The 18,530-nt window shown below is 36.8% G+C and overlaps 3 protein-coding genes across 9 annotated transcripts in view; 1 reads left to right on the top strand and 2 right to left on the bottom strand.

Annotated features, from left to right (window-relative positions):
* Positions 1–1,699, bottom strand: part of tanc2b (tetratricopeptide repeat, ankyrin repeat and coiled-coil containing 2b) — a 158,329-nt gene extending 156,630 nt beyond the window's left edge. For all 7 annotated transcript variants that reach the window (XM_041973144.1, XM_041973145.1, XM_041973147.1 and 4 more), the window contains exon 1: positions 1,323–1,699. The gene's annotated coding sequence lies outside the window, so the exon portion shown is untranslated. The remainder of the gene's footprint in view (positions 1–1,322) is intronic.
* Positions 1,700–5,096: 3,397 nt separating this feature from the next.
* Positions 5,097–9,070, top strand: LOC121632318 (E3 ubiquitin-protein ligase MARCHF7-like). Its single transcript, XM_041973693.1, has 9 exons — positions 5,097–5,199; positions 6,269–6,342; positions 6,452–6,550; positions 6,682–7,169; positions 7,362–7,583; positions 8,096–8,259; positions 8,343–8,452; positions 8,544–8,631; positions 8,892–9,070. Exons 2-9 carry the CDS (start codon positions 6,274–6,276, stop codon positions 8,981–8,983), a joined length of 1,332 nt encoding a protein of 443 aa, XP_041829627.1. The 5' UTR covers positions 5,097–5,199; positions 6,269–6,273; the 3' UTR covers positions 8,984–9,070.
* Positions 9,071–9,389: 319 nt separating this feature from the next.
* On the bottom strand, positions 9,390–18,419 carry cntd1 (cyclin N-terminal domain containing 1). Its single transcript, XM_041973695.1, has 7 exons — positions 18,079–18,419; positions 16,487–16,562; positions 16,225–16,396; positions 15,961–16,123; positions 15,687–15,831; positions 9,711–9,807; positions 9,390–9,537 (listed from the first exon to the last, which is right to left on the bottom strand). The coding sequence occupies exons 1-7, from the start codon at positions 18,251–18,253 to the stop codon at positions 9,430–9,432; spliced, it is 936 nt and encodes a 311-aa protein (XP_041829629.1). The 5' UTR covers positions 18,254–18,419; the 3' UTR covers positions 9,390–9,429.
* Between the last annotated feature and the right edge of the window lie 111 nt (positions 18,420–18,530).

Raw genomic sequence — 18,530 nt, 5'->3', positions numbered from 1 at the left:
GGCTCAGGCGGTGGAAAACAAGGCCTTGTCACTACCCCCACAGAGCATGGAGAGATAAGCACCAGAAGACAAAAAAAGAAGAAAAAAAAAAGTTTAGGCCTGGTTTGAGAAGAAAAAAAAAACATGATGATCTCATAATGGAAAACCTACACAATATGAACTTGCAGATGTGTGTCAGGAGCAGAGTAGCAAGAGAGAAGCACAACTAGCGCATGTCATTGGTGTGACGAGAGAACGCTTTGAGGATAACTGTCTTTCATCTGTGCCGAGCCGAGCTGACAACCAAGAACTTAAATAGAGAAGTACAGCGAGGCAGCAGTCATCTCCAGCCTCATACAAAGCCCAGGAGGGCTGGAGCCCAATCTTACTACACTCTGCAGACCTATTTTGTGATAAATGCTTTATCAAAGCACTTCTCAGGTGTTATAAAGGCTTATCTTGCAATTGTACAAGTGCGTTTGAACTACATGCCCTAAAAATTACATTTACCTATGTGACAATTTTGCAAATCTTTACCTTGCTGAATCATATTACAGATACCCAAAAAGCCATCCAAATCCCTCTGACTTTCTTCCATATAAAGTGCCGAAGGGTGATGATAGGGAAATAAGTGTTTTCCCCTTCCAAACAACAGGCATTACACAGATTAACCGCCTTTGCTAAAACATACCATTACCACATAAGTCTCTGTCAAGAAGGACCAGATGTCAGATAATAGGCTGCACAGTGAGGTAGATGCTGGCCTGGAGCCACTGAACAAGTATGAACAGCTTCTTCCTTATAAACCTCTTCATTTTATGGACAGTCTGTTGTCTGGGTGGGCAACCCCCTTATCCTCAGTCTGTTGAATATAGGTTAGAGGATTAGAAGAAGAGATGTCTGGATTTGAGTATAGATGAGTGCATACTAGGTCTAACCTTGAAATAAATTTAACAATGTGCTGCAGATTTATGAGTATGAATAAAAATCACCACTTTGTTGTTGAGAAAAACAACAATGTGCTGCACAGTTCTGTAAAAGTATAGTTAATGCATCACATATGTTGCAGTATACCCAGAAAAAAACAGCTTCTTATTGTGTTCAAAGGAGCAGCCAAGTCTATCTCATTAAACACTACTGGGGGTGTTTATTGGCTTAGGCTTGGCTGGCTTGGTTTTGCCTATGAGCAGCAGCAACATAAGGATTACAGGTTAGAGATTTGACACAGCTATATCCTGGCATCTCTGACAGACTATTTTTTTATTAAGTGTCAATGCAAATAAACTTTAAAATGCAAATCAGATGAGAAAGAGCAGAAGTCGCTAAGCAAGCAGACAGTTTACCTTTTCTAGACTTAAACCTCTGTTTTTCTGTCCAGCTTTGGCATCACATTCGTGGTTTCTTTGCTGGCGGTGCTGCTCCGGTACCGTTTCTGCTGCAGAGCTCCGTGCGGCTCCTCAGTCACCAGTCTGCTTGTCTCCAATAGCTCCGAAACAGCGAGTGACTCAAAATAACTGCACCGATCAAGGCGACTACATTCACAAGCAAAAGAAGAAAAACCGCCACAGTAGCGACCCCCCTGGATGTAGTACGCTGCGCATGCACGCGCTTTGCAGCAGGTAGCTGTGCCCGGACAGACTTCTCACCCGCCGAAGGTGGTAAGAGTCGGAGGGCCATTCATAGTTTGAGTCATGTGTGTGCTAAGAAGCTTGCGCCAGATAGTTGCCCCAGTGCCACGCAGCGCCGCAACATGGAGCGCTGCGTTGCCCACCACTGGGTCAAGTCAGTCTATGCGGTCAAATGCAGCACTTCCGGTACTCAATTTCAACATAAAACTAACTCGACCGACTAAAAATGACAGAAAATGGCAAAGAAAAAAATCTAATGCACTTAAAATATCCATATGTATCACTAAAAAAATAAAATAAAAATTACATATTTATTTTTAATGAACTCATGACTATACTTCCTGTTTTATTCAGTTTTCTCACAGGTAAATTCCCATGTGTGAAGGTAGAGCACAGGAACAAACATTAAGAGGGGGTGAAGCAGGTCTCATGAATTATTCATGATGAAAGCAGACACTAATACCTAAATCATTCATAATTATTGAAGAGAAACAAGGTTGATGCCAATCAAACTTCAATTCCTCTCCCCTGCAGAGCGTGGCATTTGACATTTGAAATGAGAAAATGCAGAAGACGTCTGCCAGTGTCAGACACTATCCTGACCTCTTGTTTAATCAGTCAATAAAATTACAGGCCTGTTTGCTAGAATTACAATCAGGGACACGGTAAAGGATGAAATGACCAATGCATGGTGCCTGATTGTGGCAGTGGCTATAGTTAAAAGCTAAATGACTTTCAGCTGATCTTTATCTAAGGCATTCATTTAATGTATTATAATTAAACTAAAGCACACTGATGGCTGACAGGGGTTATATAAAGGGAGGATGAAGAGCTTAATGTTCTGAGAATCACAATATTTATGGCTGTAGTTTAATTAACTTTTTAGTTACCACCATTAATGCTGATTAATTTTGATTATTAAATGATTGTGTGTTTATTTGGCATTAGCTGTAATCTAAGCATTCTCTTGTGGTATGATTCATTGTCTGCAAAAATAACTGAAGATATTTTATTGCATTTTACCCCATATTATTATGTTTTTGACCAGTATTTACAACACTAATAAAAAATAAGTGATGCTCTGTAATATGTAAATTACAACAAAAAACAAGGATTTCAAAATCTCATAAACAGATATTTTATGCCCAATATAACATAAAAAACATTTCAGATGTTGAAACTGATCTATTTCATGGAAAACATTTGCTCATTTGGAATGTCATGACAGCAACCATCTTAAAAAAAACTAAACAAAAGAAGGAAACATAATATCAATATGTCAATATTCAATAAGCAGGCAGAGTACAGGTTCCAAATAAAGTATTCATACTTAAAAGGTTACCTCTTTTGAAATAGTAATGAGAAATACCTATGGGAGGCCCTGGAAACTGCTTTTGTGCAGGGTTTTAGACACAGTGCATGTGTGTGCATGTGTCTGTAGGCTGGTGTGTCAGTGAGTGTGATGGATGAAGTGGTCAGAGTGTTTAAGACCCACTCACCTCTGTGAACACATATGCTTCCATTGGCTTTGAATCAAACCCTGCCAGACCTTTCCCAGTTTCAGTTGTCCCTTGGTCTCCTTTTCTGTCCAAATATAAGGGGAAAAAATGCTAAAGCGGGAAATGCAGCCATCTCTCCCTTTAACAGACTGCAGGTGGAGAGGAGATTAATGGGGGGCTAAAAGAAGATTGCTGGGAGATCATCGGAGTCATAGGGAGCCAGAGAGGTGAGTCATGTGAGGCCTGGCCTGGATCTACTGCTAATCTAGAGAAGTTTCATCTCCTCTGGTTTACCTGATGTTATTGTGAGAAACATAAAGACAGAAGAGTCAGTGATATTAAAACATAAAGACAGAAGAGTCAGTGATATTATTGATTTTTATCACTTGGAGGCTGTGTGTGAAGATGTGGGGACAAAAGTTTGCATTGTTCATTATTTTAACTAGGTCATTCCTAGTTTATGGGATCACTTCACAACTGTTTTCCTGTTTTAAAAAAACAAAGATAGTACCGTGTAAAAGTCTCAAGCTGCCCTATGTCTGGGTCTTTGCAGCAAAATATAGAATTTCTTCTAATCTTTAAAGCACACTAGAGCAATCATTTTGCTGGCTTTCTTCTAATCTTTTAAAGATTTTCTTTGAAAATGCTCTTTATTATATTATATTATATTATATTATATTATATGAACATTTTTTTTCTAGCAACTTGTTATAGACATACATAACTGCCCCCACCAATTATTACCCCATTATTGTATTGTATTTGTATTGTATTGTATTATTGTATTTTTTTTTTTTTTTTTTTTTTTTTGCATCTACTTATTATTCCAGAGATACTGTAGCTTTTTCAACAGGCATGCATTAGTTGTTTTGTACCAACAAGGTGATTCCCAAAAACACTATAAGCTGGAATATTACCTTATGATGTGCAGAATGTCTTTGAAAAACAAACTAGGATGATCTGGACAAGCTGTTGACAAAAGAAAATGACGGATGACTAAAATATTGTACAGCAAATGAACAGTATCTGTAAGTGATAAGCTAAAGACATTTGAAATAATCCAGCAAAGACCTGATTCAGGACTGGAAAGATGCATCTGGACCTTCAGTTGATCAATCAGACAAAAGCCTCATCAGAAATGGTCTCCATGCAGGGGTAACTGTCAGTAGGGAATAGTACCCGAGAGTGATGTCCGAAACAAATCTAGCAATGACCTGAGACAGTACAGTTGTCAACTGAAAGCTCAGAAAGCTACTTGCAGATGTATAACCCACCATGCAATCACAAATAAAAAGTGTCTTATTGTCCATTTAAGTTGTTGCTAATTCTGAACACCAATGTAGTAATAGCATATCTGGAGAGAAACACATACGAATAAACACTGTCAGCCATTGACTGGCCTCCCTAGTGCCCAAACCTAATCATCTTCACAGAGAACTAAACAACATCCTATTAAGAACCCTTGAGATATTCCTGGAGACAACTTTAAGAAATTACAAGTAAGCTTATCTATGAGGTTTAGAGCTGTGTTGTAGAATAAAGATCCTCGAATGTGGACTTTCAAGTTTGTTTTACAAACAGTTTATACCACATTTTTATTTGCCGCATATAATTAACCCCATTATTTTTATTTAATGTTTTACATTTGCACGTTTTAATATTTTCCCAGTAATTACTTTCCATTTTCCTTGCAATATAGAAATAAATAAGACGTTGCATTTTGCATACTTTTGAGCAGTAATGTACTTTTATGATGGCAGAACTAACAAAAAACAAAACAGCTATCAGGGAAAGACAGGCAGATCCGTAAAGAGATTATAAATCAACCATTTGAAAGAAGCGCCCTCAGGACTTAATGCAGAATGATAGCATTAAAGCGATAAATTGGCCGGGAATAATTGTAAATGGAGTATATTTTCCATTCACGTTCAAACTGCGCAGCTGCGGTTGGGGGGGACTGCGTCCCACGGAACGCTGGTCTCCATGGAAACGCCTCATTTGGACCAACATTCACCCGTAGTTGTTTACAAGAGCTAACTGTAGCTAGAACTCCCTACAAAAGCTGTTATCTTACACATCGACCCGTCTAAATTGTAAGTAAAATGTGTGTTGTTTAATATTTAATAGAAATTGTTGTATATTAATGTATTTATTATATTTAACTGTCTTCGGAGCCTGATATTTTACCGAAAATGTGCGTCTGTTACTTGAATTAATGTTCAAGTTAAAACCTTAACGAGCCGTTAAGTCCGGAAATCTATCTCGATATGATACTAACTTGGACTTTACTCATGTTCAAAGTTTTACACCAGGAATAGCATATATGCTAAGTCTTAATATGAGACAAGTCAGGTAACAGGAGCACATTTTAACTCCAGCATTTGAGGGGAAACAATTAATGATCTAAAAAAAAGCTATGACTAAAATAAATATGATTACTATAATCAAATTTCTCTGTCAAATCTTTGAGAGTATAGATGGAAAAAAATGGAAAAACATTTCTTATGTTAAAAAATTTCTAACGATGTAAATAGATTCATGTCTATCATTAACAACTATTTACTACAAAAAAAAAAGACTTTTTGAAAATCAAATAAAAACAAAAAGGGATTTTTACATGATGGAATGAAAACCTGGAATGCTATGTTTCTCCTGTCAGTCATACAGTTTACCGCTATTGTTAAAATACATGTGGAATAATTACATCACGACAAATAATCTTATAAATTACAAATAATCTCTCTAATAAGTTAGAAGATGTGACATTTGCATGGCTATGTGTATGCCTATTGTGCATCCCAATATTTGATTGAGGAACATTTTTTAAAGCAATACATAATAAATACATGTTTTCCTTTTCTAAATCAACATAAAAATAAACAATATTATGATTTGCAGTGTTGCATTGAACATAATATTGCGTAACATAAAATACGCAATAATTTTATGTATTTTTCTTAACTTATTTTCTCATTCATAACATTTTAAAGCTACACAAATGACTACTGCCTTTTGTAAATAAAGTTCTGCTGAGCTGACAGAAATTTAGATGTTACACATTCTTGGTTTTTCCATAATTTTTCCACACCTAAAGTTATCTGCAAATATTATAGCTATATGTTTATTATGTTCCAGATTTTGCTAAATATCTTTGAGTTTCAGAAAACATGGAGTATATCAAGGCAGTGGCAAACCCAATGCTAAAGTATTTCAGGAAGTGGACACAATGTTGCTGGGTACTCAAAATTGCATATGACACATAAATTAAAATGAGACTATTAATGTTTTTAATGTTTCTGTTCTCTCCATTCCCTCACCATCAGTTTTGAATCTGTGTTTTTTCAGCTATGTTGTTGCTTAGAGAACGCAGACACTTTGAGAAGTCAACGAAGTTCCAGCATACAGATTTCATCCCCCGAAGTAGTTGCAATGGAATCTTTTGAGGTGACAACACACACCAAATTTATAATTGGGAACTACACACTATATAGGATTTTCATAATAGCAATATCCAGAATTCCTGAGACTTCAAAGGCAGTCTGACACTCCAAAACTTCTGTGCTTGCCACTTGCAGTCGTCCTCTTGCAGTTCTGAGGAAAGTGTGTCATCTGAGCCGAGAAGCCCACACAACCAAAGCTCAATGTCTTTCCGTCAGGCTATCCCCAGCAGAACCCAGATTCGGAATGCCGAGCTGGCAGTGAATTCAAAGATGCCTTGCAGAGCAGCGCACCCCCTGCTTTTCCAAGACAACTTAGCACACCTGAGACTGAATCACAACCGGGGCAGACCTGAGCATGTGCGACACAGACAAATTAACAGACCCACCCACGGTGGGAAAAAGCAAGTTAACCCGAGGAACAGGTGTATGATGCAACACCTTCCTCACAGAACAAACATGGAGGAGATCAATGCCTCTGAACTTCACTCCACTGCTGAGAATCTGGACAATTTTGGTAGGGCTTCAACCCTTTGTTCCAGTCTTCCATCTCATGAAGAGGATGAGGGTGGTGACTCAAACATGTCCCAGCTGGACATGTCTAGGCATTTGGTTGCCTCTCTAAGGCAAGTAAACCAGTTAAGCTCAGCTTTTAATAGGCCCTCTTGCAGCTCAGATAAGCTACCATCTTGCATTCTTCTGTCAAGATTGCCTGTTAAAAGTAACAGATTCAGCTTTACTTCACCTCCGAAGCAAACAGACAAAGTCGAAATGGGCCTTTTACCTTCACAAAACAAGTGTTCTGTTTCCTCACCCAGGTCTAGCTTCTCTCAGAGTCACCTAACTCGTGTTGAAATGGAAGAAGACACTTTACAAAGAAGAACAAGTGCAACTGACACACTGCAGTCCTCCACTGAGGCACAGCGTCCATCGGCCCCTGACAACACAGACAGTTTGGTGAGGTTATATGGTTCATGTCAAGGAGCAGCGAAATACACACCCTCCCGGTTTCCAAAAGACTCCAGAAGAGACAAAGAAAGGTAATCATGGGATAAAGTATTTTTCAGCTGTTGATTTTTTTTCTACCTTTGTTTTTTATCCAATAAAATATCTGGCTATGTTTTATTTAAGCAGCTGTTGATGCTAAGATGTGGTTAACCTCACATTTTTGCCTGCTACAATAACTGCTGCAAAGCACAATATATATTTATGATTGGTTTTAGTGTCCAGCTGTCACTGCAACAGTATTAAAGCCAAAAACAGATGCGATCAAATTAAGCATTTTTAAATCCTCTATAATTGTCAAGAAAACGAACTTCATTTTCTCAAGATAATGGGTCGATTTATGTTGTTACAAGCCAGAAAAGAAATTTATGATCAAAAGGTGATGGCATTATAAGAAATTATTGCAGGCACAGTTTCTCCTGGCTCCACATTTAAATTACTCATCACTCACAAGTGGAAGTGAAGACATTCTCCTGATTCAGATGTGTTAAAAAACCTTCTGAGAATGTTACATATATGAAATTGCACCATCTTCTGCTATCTGTAGGTCATCAGACACGTTGCCAGTTGAGGAAATCAAGTGTCGGTACTGCCACTGTAGTGAAACGTCACCAGACAACCCACTGCTGTCACCCTGCAAGTGTTCAGGAAGTATGCAATTTGTTCACTTTGACTGCCTGAAACAATGGCTCCGTGTCAAAATCCAGTCAGGTCAGCAAACACTTACATTAAACCCAAACATTAAAAGTCCATTGGTAAGTATCTGTGTAGGTTTACTGTGTCTACTTTTTCAGGGTCATTTCTCCATAATGCCCAAACATGTGAGGTTTGCAAAAGTAACCTGCTGCTGGACCCGGATACATTTGACTGGATTGACTTCTACCAAGAGCAACTGCGAAATCAGGTAAACTGAGAAAATACAAATCTGTCATTGGACAAAATAAATTTTAAAACAAACAGCTAAAAGATTTATGTTTATTTTTCACTGTTTTTAGAATGACATAGAGTCGGGTGGAGACCCTGAGGCAAGAGAAATGGTAACAAGGTTACAAGAACTTGAGGTTGCCATATTATCTACATCGAGTAAGAATATGCTTATAAAACTTTGTTATACTTAGTCATTCCACATAAATTTAACAAAATGGGTAATGTGGGTTGGCCCAAGCCACAAAATTAGAAAGGCTTAATGAAAATTCACCTCATTACCAGTTTATTATTGAGATATTTATGGATAAGATACCCAAAGACAAAAAGTTACAGTTCCAGCATATGTATTTCGTAGCCATCATGAAAACTCAGCTGTTTGTTGATTGTTTAGACGGAATGTTCATTTCTATCCACAGGGAGACGGATCACCAGGGTTTATCCACAACGCATGGCATTTGGAAATAGAAGGCCATGGCCACAGCCACGGCCACGGCCAACTGATGGTTAATCTTCAGCTTGAGTTCACATGGCTACATGCTCAGTCTATGCAACTGAACATATTGAGCATATTACAATAAACTGCAATGTGTGTAAATCAAGTGAGTGGATCAATATGACAGAAAACTCAGACTAAGTTACAGTTACTTTTTTTTAAATCAAATTGTATAATAAATTCTGAAAATATATTGACATATAGTCTATCAACTATGTTTTCACAGCTGTAACATTAACAGAAATTCTGCTTTACCAAGTTTAAAGTCAACATCATACTAAACATGACATTGTTTCTGCTCAATTCTACAACAAAAACATATTAGTAAACAGATGCTCTTTTTCTGTTATGCAAATAATCCCACTGACCTGTACGGTGCATGCTCTCCACCAACATCTACAAACCTAATATTTAACACAATATAAAGAATTGTTCGGAGGCAGAGTTACCAAAAGTCAAGCTTAAACTGCAGGAAAGTTGGTGCTAACAATGTGTGTTAATGTCACGTGTGCAAAATCACTGATGCTCTTCCTTGAGATTCCTGTGATGTGGCTCAGTTCACCGACTACCTGGAACGTTTTTAAAGAAAGAACAGTCAAACACAGTTTTTGTGGCACAAAAAGCATTTGTAGTAAAAAAACATTAATTAAAACCCCACTGAGATCCGCTTGGTAACTTGATTGGGAAATCTAACATCCAAAGAAATGTTAACAAGTGTTAATAAAAACCATTAGTATTTCACCTGTTCCCATTTTTTGACATAGTGGATGAATGTAGCCACAGTGATGACACCAACACCGAGAAGCATGCAGTCTTCGGTCACTGTCACAAACTTCTCCCTGGTTTTCAGTGGGAATAAATGCAGTAATGAAGCAGGTTGATTTTTTTGGATGGAAATGACTGTCATGTGTGTGGGTTTTTTAGGCATAAAATAAAATAAAATAAAAAAAAAAAAACAATTCAAAAGCATTTAATTTCTTTCTCTTTTTCAGTGATTTCTCAGATTGTTATAATGAAAGATTTTATTTATGAAAGCAAAAGTCCAAAACCCCCAACATTTTAGTAGCAGAAAAGTAGAGAAAACAGCAAATTCACACATGTGAGAAGCTGGAATAAAAAGTGGAGATATATATATAATATTTTTATTAATTAATAAAATCAATTAATTAATTAAGAATGATTTTATTTTCTTGTGTTTTATTTATAGGACTTTTAAAAAGACTGACATAAAAATATTAAATACAGTCAGAATAACAAAAAATTACATTAATTTAAAATAAAAAAAATAATAATTATAATACAGAACATAAAAAAGCTGTCAGATGACTACTGGAAATTCAGATAAATTACAATAATGCCTAAAAGAATAAATAAATACATGCCCAGCATAGGCAAGAGAACAGACAGCTTAGAGAAAGTAAAAAAAAGGGTCAAAATAGAGTTTAACAAACTAAATGCTGGCCAAGTTATGAGCACTGTTCATTCCAAGGTTCAATTTAATTAATTCCATTTAAAAATGTAAAGACACAATAAATATTGATGTAACAAATGATACTTTCTGGGTCATCTACAGAACACAAGGTGATGATAACCTTAATTTTTGACCATAAAATGCTTATAAAACTCAGTGCCAAAGCCATCAGGGACACAGGCCTTACCATCAGGAAAGGAACGAAATTTATCAAGTGAGAATTCACAGTCAAGGTCCTTAATGGCAATTTCAGAAAGGACAAGGATATCTATAAAATAAAGGAAAATATTGAGATCTGCATCCATGGATTTGGAGTGTGAGGTAAATAAAAAAAAACTCTTATTTGTATCCAGGATCCACATTAGTAGCTGTCAGGGCAGCCCTCTCTTTAAGCTGAGTTGCCTGGCAAATAATGCATCAGCCTTGTCCCCCTGCTCAAAATGCTTCTGTTATAGTTTACAAATGTAATTTCCAAATTGTACACCAAGGGAGTTATTATAGCCAAATTTCATTCTTAAAATGGAGTTAAGTGTGTCATCTGAATTAGAGACACGGTATGCTTCTTCTAATTGTGATAACGTAGCTTCAATCTCTGTAGATGTTTCACATACAGAGATTGATGGATAACGGATATCAAATTATCTGACCTATAATGACAGCTTTACAAGTTTCCCATAGTACTGAGTCTGAGGCTTCTCCATTGTCCAAAGATGTAATCTTAGCAGTTACATCATTGTGGAAGGGCTTGTCTTTGTGTGAAGAAAGATTCAGTCACTAGTTAAGTTAGTTAGTTAATTAGTTATTAATGAAATGGGGGCATGATCAGAAACAAGATTACTACAATACTGAGAGAATTCTACCTTTGAGATAAGATTAGAGGAAACCAAGAAGTAATAAATTCTGGACAAACATACTGGGATACGTCAGAGATTGAAGAACATGAGCCTTAACGACCACTGTAAACTGCCAGTGTTGTGCCAAAAAAAGAACCCCTGCCGTAAAAAGCCACCCTATTATTTACTTTAATGATTTATTTTAAACATAATTCTGGTAGATCTACTGTATCTTTGCATTTTCAATAAGACAAAGAGACTTTTCTTCCCTGTGGGAGCTTCAAGTAGTTAAGACAGCAAAGACCATCATCAGTGATCTTCGCCATGTGTTGTCCACTGAGTTTGCTTTTATGCCATCAGGTGAGCTCAAAGGAGAACCAATAGATATTCGAAATCTTTTATTCCATCAGCTGTCACACATATCAACTCTGACAGAAGTCATTTTAAATTACATTTTATTCTGTCATTGCTTTATGTTAGCTAAGCTAACAGGTGTCTTAGTCTGTATTGGTATTTATTGTTTTATTGTTGATTATCTAATGTATTTATTTGTCAAGTCTTCCAGTGACCTCATGAGTACTGTGTACTGATTATGTCTGACACACGTTAAATTTTGACTGGTGTCTGTGGGAAGCTGCAAATTAATTTCCCATATGGGATAAATAAAGTTTTCTGAATCTGAAACTGAAACTACCATGTATAGGGGAAAAAAATCAGAAAGTGCCTTTCAGATGAATGTTGTAGCCTCCAAATGTCAACCAGCTTGTATGATCTGGTTAGATTGTTTATAACTGGAATAGACCTTAACGAAGGAGGAGATTTAGTGGAAGACCTATCTAAGCTGGGATCAAAAAAGCAATTAAAATCCCCATCAATTATCATACTATGGTCCAAGTACAGACTTTACTGAAAGACTATGGATTATCAAAATTAGGTGCATAAATATTAAGGAGGCGGGGACATGCATGACAAGAACATATCTACCAGAAGGATCAGTGACCATAAATTTAAATATAAAAGGATTATTTTTCCAAATAAGCCACATCCCTGGCTTTAGAGGAAAAAATTGATTTTTAGACCTGTGAGACAGATCTCAAGTACCTCTGGTCTGTTGGTTGGATGCGAGTCTCCTGTAAAAACACAATGTCCGATGACAATGACTTTAAATGAGATAATACCTTACCCCTCTTAAGAGCTTTGCACAGACCTTTACAATTCCAGGAAGTGAGCATAATAGAACACATGCCTGAGTCAGGTAGATAGTAGAACTACATCAAAAAGAAAACAGCTGTAAAATATGGGACATGATAACCAGTGACAAAAAGTAGCATTAAAGGTAACAAAAAAGGAAACGGGAACAACACAAACCCTGGAAATACCCACAAGCTTCAACATTGTGGCTTATCCCACTTATGCATGGAGGCTGCCGGACAACAGCCACTGTAACCTAGAATGAAGCAAATATCTGATACTCGCAGCCCTGTGTGTTTACCAAATGTTAAAAATGTCAAATCACTGCAACAACAAAATCATGTTGTTATTATGACAGTAAATTAAAAGAAACATATGAATAAGGAAGGAACATGTAGGGCAAAGTTTATCAAACAAAACCATACATTATTCATATAAAAAGAAATCATGTCAGGGGTACAGAAAGTTACATTAAGCCTCGACAGTAATAGAATCAGCAGCCGTTACACCTCAGCTGGTGAGGTAAAAGTGTTGACCATGTTCCTGTAGGAAACCTGGAGTTTGGCGGGGTAGCGTAGACTCCATTTGGCACTGACATCCATCAGCTTATTCCGAACCATGCTGAAGAAACTTCAGTCGTGTAGTCAGGAAAGATGAATATCCTTGTCCTCTTGTAAAGCAGTTGGGCCATCTTGTGACTGAGGCAAAGGATTTTCATTACGTTAGTGTTTTTGTGGATACTCACAATGATGAGTGAAGAGGGTTCTGTGGTTCCAGGTGGGGGGGTACAAGCTGAGGTGTGTAGTCGATCTTCACGGACTTAGTGAAATTATCAGGGTCAAACATCTCAGAAAGAAGAGGATACATGTACTCGGTAGGACTGCCCTGCTCTTCTCCTTCTTTGATGTCCATGATTCTGATATTGAGCCTTCTCACAAGACAACTGCTCACAAGATGAATGCTCACAACATTAATAGAAAAGGAGACAAATGCTTACAAATTGTTTTACAATCTTTATTTTTCAAAAAAAAAATGATCAACTGAATTTAGCATGTCACATAAAACATATCACATAGGCCTGAGCATGTGAAAGGGATCGCATCTCCCTGATAAATGAAATGGTGATCTCATTTGTTGTCAACTGCCATGTTGAGTGTGTCCTAGTTAATCATAAAACAGAACTTCTCAAAGTACTCAACACACTGAGTATGCAGATGTGCTCCAACGACTCAGTATGTGTTTTCACTCTGAGCAACTCGTCTATAAAGAGACCAAAGCTTGGTGATTATTTCATGGCAGTTCTCAAAACAATAGGTGTGATGTGTAATGAATGAAGTGTGAAACTGGATGTGATAGGTAAGAAAAACCAAAAAAGTATACAAGCAGCAACTATAAAGTCCTCAAAGCCCTTTTAACTTTGTCTCACCAGTGTGTGAAATACTGTGTGACCTTAGGTGTGACAGAACTTCAAAGGAAACAATTTCATAAGCCTATATTTGTGCATTGGTTTTTGAAAGTTTTGTACATATTTTCATAATTAAATTGATATATTAACATATTTTATATCTGTAAACTATAGTTTTTCACTGTAAATTGTTTTATAATTTATATTTTTTGTAAGCATTTGCCTCTCTTTAGTGTTGTGAGCATTTATCATGCAATCAGCAGTCTGAAGTTGAGAGTCTTGTCCATATCATCCAGGCACCGCTCAATTTTACAGTAGTTCTTTTGAACACTTGCGAGGCAGATTTCTGTGGCAGGGTTGTCCAAAGTTGGTCCTCGAGGGCTGCTGTCCTGCAGGTTTTCAACTTTTCCCTGCTTCAACACACCTGACTCAGATTAAATGGATCCAACAGCCTATGAAAGAGGAAGAGTTCTTTTTTGGCTTCATTGTGTCAACACAGAACTGGTAAAAGTTAAATCTAAAGTTAAATGGTGTAACTTCACACAGTGTGCATAAAGCAAAATGTTTAGAATTCAGAGGCAACAAATGGGAGAAACAGCCGTTTCTCAATGTGATCAAAATAACTTCTAGTGAAGACTGAAACTCCTCCATGTTTATTGGGATGTTTCACCACATTGTTACGTGTGTTGGACCCAAAATGCAGGCAGATCAGGCAGGAGGCAGAACTCGGTGCAAGTAACAGGGTTTAGTTCCAAAACGCAGGAACAGGGCACCACACGACAGGAGATAAACCATAAGGACCTGACACGGCAAACTGAAAACTATAGGGATTTGTAGACAGAGGGAGGAATTAGGCGCAGGTGAAGTGAACGATGAATCAAACCAGGTGAAGTAACGAGCCAGGAACAGAAAACAGAGCACATGAGGGAAAACAGGAAAACTGAACTAAACATAACAAAAACACAGAAACCTAACCTAAATCAAAATCTAATACAAACCAAGAAACACACCAAAACCCAGGAACCATAACACACATTTCCTATGACATTTCAAGCCATTTAAATTGAAAGCTAATAAGTAGTGAATTGTGTAATGTAATGAAAGCTTTACAGAACTTTTACTGTCACAGTTGTTAAATTGAAATTAACTTAAAAACAGGGTTGAGATCCAGCCCAACAAAATGAGTGCAAACTGCCATGCTAATTTTATGGGTTATATTCTACATTTTTTGGGGGGGGGGCTTTATCATGTTTCCCCTCTCTTTATTGGCTTGACGGTTTGAAATGTTTCTTTTTCTTTTTTCTCATTTTATTTTCTGCTCCTACAGCAGTTGTTCTCAGCTGAAAACAGCCGCTGGCTTGCTGAGCATAATTGCAATGTCTGCTTAACAAGTCAGCAAACACACACAATGTCAGTGAAAAGAAGTTGGAAAAACACACTAAAGCTATCATCTGTGATATGGGAAGAAACATAACTAAATTATAACAATGCTTTCAGTGTGTTGGAAAAGTGAACACATATCTGTTTTGCTAACACAATTTATTTACAAATTGATACAGGAAAATGAAAACTGATACTTTTCATTTTCCTGCTGCTTCAAAGTGGTAAAATCCAACCACCACAGCTTTACTAATGTATCTCTACAAAATTATCTGCAATGATTTAATAGCTCTTGGGTAATTGTGTTGCATGAACAACAAGGCAAAACAAACTGGTTGCAGACTTCAGCTGTCAGTCAAACAGCTTTTCAATGCTATCATTATGGCCACCACCTGTTTTAAAACATCAGGTACTACACTTTAAAGAGAAATATGATACCTCTGTTTCTGGGATGGACAGACACACTGAGTGGCAACCTTTAACAAGGTGTCATAGATGGCAGTCCTCTGCAGGGTGATGAACTGGAGGACAGGATGGCACAGGTGATAAAGGTGCTCTACAGGGATGGAAGGCTCATTGTGTCCTATAAAAATGTAGTTAGCATATCAAAAGACTATACTTTTGGTGAATGAAAACAGTTGTACACAGAAAGTAATTTTGATTCATATCCTCAATCTGAATTAGCTTGCCCTTTGCTTACAAAACATCTTACCAAGCACCTCTAGAAGTATTTCCACATATGTCAGTGGGTTGAGGACATTTAGCTTGAATTCAAGTCCTTTAAAGACCATCAGCTCTGATTCCAAGATAGTCTGTTTGGAAACGGTGTGCCCGACTGAACGCAGGAATTGTACAGCAGTGCTGCTGTTGATTATCTAAAGAAAAAGAGAGCGAAAGAAATAATTTTAGGTGATTATTTGCTTTTAAAAATGACAGGACACCAGCAGTTATAAATCACTAGCAGGACAGAACCTACATGATGATGCAAGAACAGTTTGCTTGCAAGCTGCACACAGGAGAAGATGATGAGAGGGAATTTATCTTTGAGCATGTCAAATGCAGCTTCCTCAAAATTTGTTGACTCAGGAGCTGTTGCACCTTGAGGTACAGATGAGGCGAGCAAATCATCAAGGTGGCTGACCATGAACCTAGGAGAGATGTAATAGTCTTGGCTATGTAAATAAAAAGTCTAAAAGACTTATCTGACAAGAAGAACAGAATATGCTGCTATGTTTTACCTTTGCACCAATTCAATGGCATGGTATCCAACCAGAGGATCAAGCCTCAGTTCTTCAGTAATGAGGAAGATGTATTCTATGTAACACAAGAGGAATACAGGATGAAATCATATGTGTGTGTGTTTGAGTATTACTATATTACAGTGTGTAACAAAGGAAGATCTAAATTAGGTTTGATATAGCCAAGCCGAAGCGATTACTCACTGTCATTCATATGCTCTTTATAGGGATGACCACATCAGAAATAAAAAAAAATCAATATGTTGCATTATTTATCAATTTATTTATGAAAAGGAGCATGAACTACCAGTAATTATGGAACAACACTAATTTATGAGCAAAAAAAAAAAAAAACATGGACATTTGCTGGAAATCATTAACAGTGAACTTTACTTCAGGCTTATCTGAGGAGCTGCTTGACTTTGATACAGTCATATGTTTATACTGAAACCTTTCATTATCACAAGGCTCAAAATTAAAGGTGTAAGAGACTTCAAGGTGATGACAGGGTGCTTTGAAGCAATGGAACTTAGCAGGACATTCAGAGGATTACTCACAGTAGAAGATACCTTGTTTACTTTTTCTGCTAAAGAACAATTCAGTAAATAATAATAATACTTTACAAGTAAAAATTCAACAAAAAAGTCAATATAAATAAAAATATAAACATGTGTTTGGTCCCCCTGATTGCTAAAGTTTACTAAATGACATGACATTGCTATGACTAAAACATTAGTGTCAAAGCAATTTCTATTGTAGCTCCAAAGGCTTTAGATTGGTCTACTTGAAATTGCAAAAACATCATATGGTGTGAGAGGATAAAAGGGATTAAAAAATTTAAATTAATAAAATTATATTGCACATGTTTATGATTTTGGTTTTCTTCCTAAAATGTTTGGTTTTTGGTGATAATTGTTGCACTTACTTCAATAAAACCACTGGAATAGCTTAAAGAGGTAAAACCTGGAAAATCAAAGTTTAATCTTTAACATTGTGTTGCATTTTGAGTACAAGCTTTGCTCTATTACTTAAGTGGTCAAGTAAATGTAGTGGAGCACAAAAGACATTTGCTTCTTAAATGTAGTAGATTGGATGCATAACGTGGCATTTAATGTAAATATCAGTATCCAGGTAAAATACAAATACTAAAAATTTGTATGTAAAATAAAAAATACTTTCAAGGCCATCTTTATTTTAAATAAGGGAATTACAGCGCGATAGCACACAGACTATTAAAGCTATTGATAATAGTCCAGTGTATGTAAATTTGGTTGCCATAAAAAAATCGGGTACAGCTGTGGGGAAAATAACCATTAACCATCTATCTGGCGAAAATGGCGCAGCAGTTTGTGATGACGAAACTCTTACTGGCTAATATGGTGATGGGGGATAAAAAATAAAAATTGTTTTCAAATAAGAGAGAGAGAGAGAGAGAGAGAGAGAGAGAGAGAGAGACAAAGAAAGAGAGCTAAACAACTGACAATTGATTTAAGTTAAGAGTCTAACAGTTCTCTTACATTTGTAAGTGCAAAATGTCCTTACACATTTTCCTGTTAATGTGTAATATGCCACTCATAGCAAAGCTTACTTACCAACGAGTCTTTTTTGCTTGAAGCTTCCGCTGCATTTTGGTAAATTATTGAGGTTGTCTTTGTTTCTCTTGTTAGAGTGGATAAGAAATTCATCAATAAGCTCAAAAGAGGCTTGCCCAAACTTTATGCAGCCAACGTTCCGTTGTCGTGGGGGACAAAATAATCTTTTCGCCATTTTAGCTACATCAGTTAACGTTAGCTTAACGTTGATATAAAACCTTTTTATATATATATATAAAAATAAGAGTTTTTTCACGACACTGATTTTGGTTTGGTTAAAAATATATACAAAATACAAGAATAAATCGAACCCTGATACTTTTCTTTTCCGACAGATGGCACTATTACTGCGATTTTGGGTATGCTAGGAAACAAAGTTTCCACCGGGGCTCATTTCTATGTTGCACAATCTTGTTCCGTCCGCTCGTTGCGTAGAGCGTAGATCTCACAAT

Source organism: Melanotaenia boesemani, chromosome 21, assembly GCF_017639745.1.
Source record: "Melanotaenia boesemani isolate fMelBoe1 chromosome 21, fMelBoe1.pri, whole genome shotgun sequence".
NCBI lineage: Eukaryota > Metazoa > Chordata > Actinopteri > Atheriniformes > Melanotaeniidae > Melanotaenia > Melanotaenia boesemani.
The sequence above is the reverse complement of the archived record's forward strand: the minus strand, read 5'-3'. Positions and strand labels throughout refer to the sequence as shown.

What these genes read in the sequence shown, in the direction of transcription:
- LOC121632318 (XM_041973693.1), top strand. Translation starts at nt 6,274, where the DNA reads ATGGAGTATATCAAGGCAGTGGCAAACCCAATGCTAAAGTATTTCAGG. An exon ending in TTGCAATGGAATCTTTTGAG is followed by an intron (nt 6,551 to 6,681) that starts GTGACAACACAC and finishes TGCCACTTGCAG; the next exon opens with TCGTCCTCTTGCAGTTCTGA. An exon ending in TCCAGAAGAGACAAAGAAAG is followed by an intron (nt 7,584 to 8,095) that starts GTAATCATGGGA and finishes TGCTATCTGTAG; the next exon opens with GTCATCAGACACGTTGCCAG.
- cntd1 (XM_041973695.1), bottom strand. Translation starts at nt 18,253, where the DNA reads ATGGCGAAAAGATTATTTTGTCCCCCACGACAACGGAACGTTGGCTGC. An exon ending in AATACTTCTAGAGGTGCTTG is followed by an intron (nt 15,832 to 15,960) that starts GTAAGATGTTTT and finishes ACATTTTTATAG; the next exon opens with GACACAATGAGCCTTCCATC. An exon ending in ATGTCAAAAAATGGGAACAG is followed by an intron (nt 9,538 to 9,710) that starts GTGAAATACTAA and finishes AAAACGTTCCAG; the next exon opens with GTAGTCGGTGAACTGAGCCA.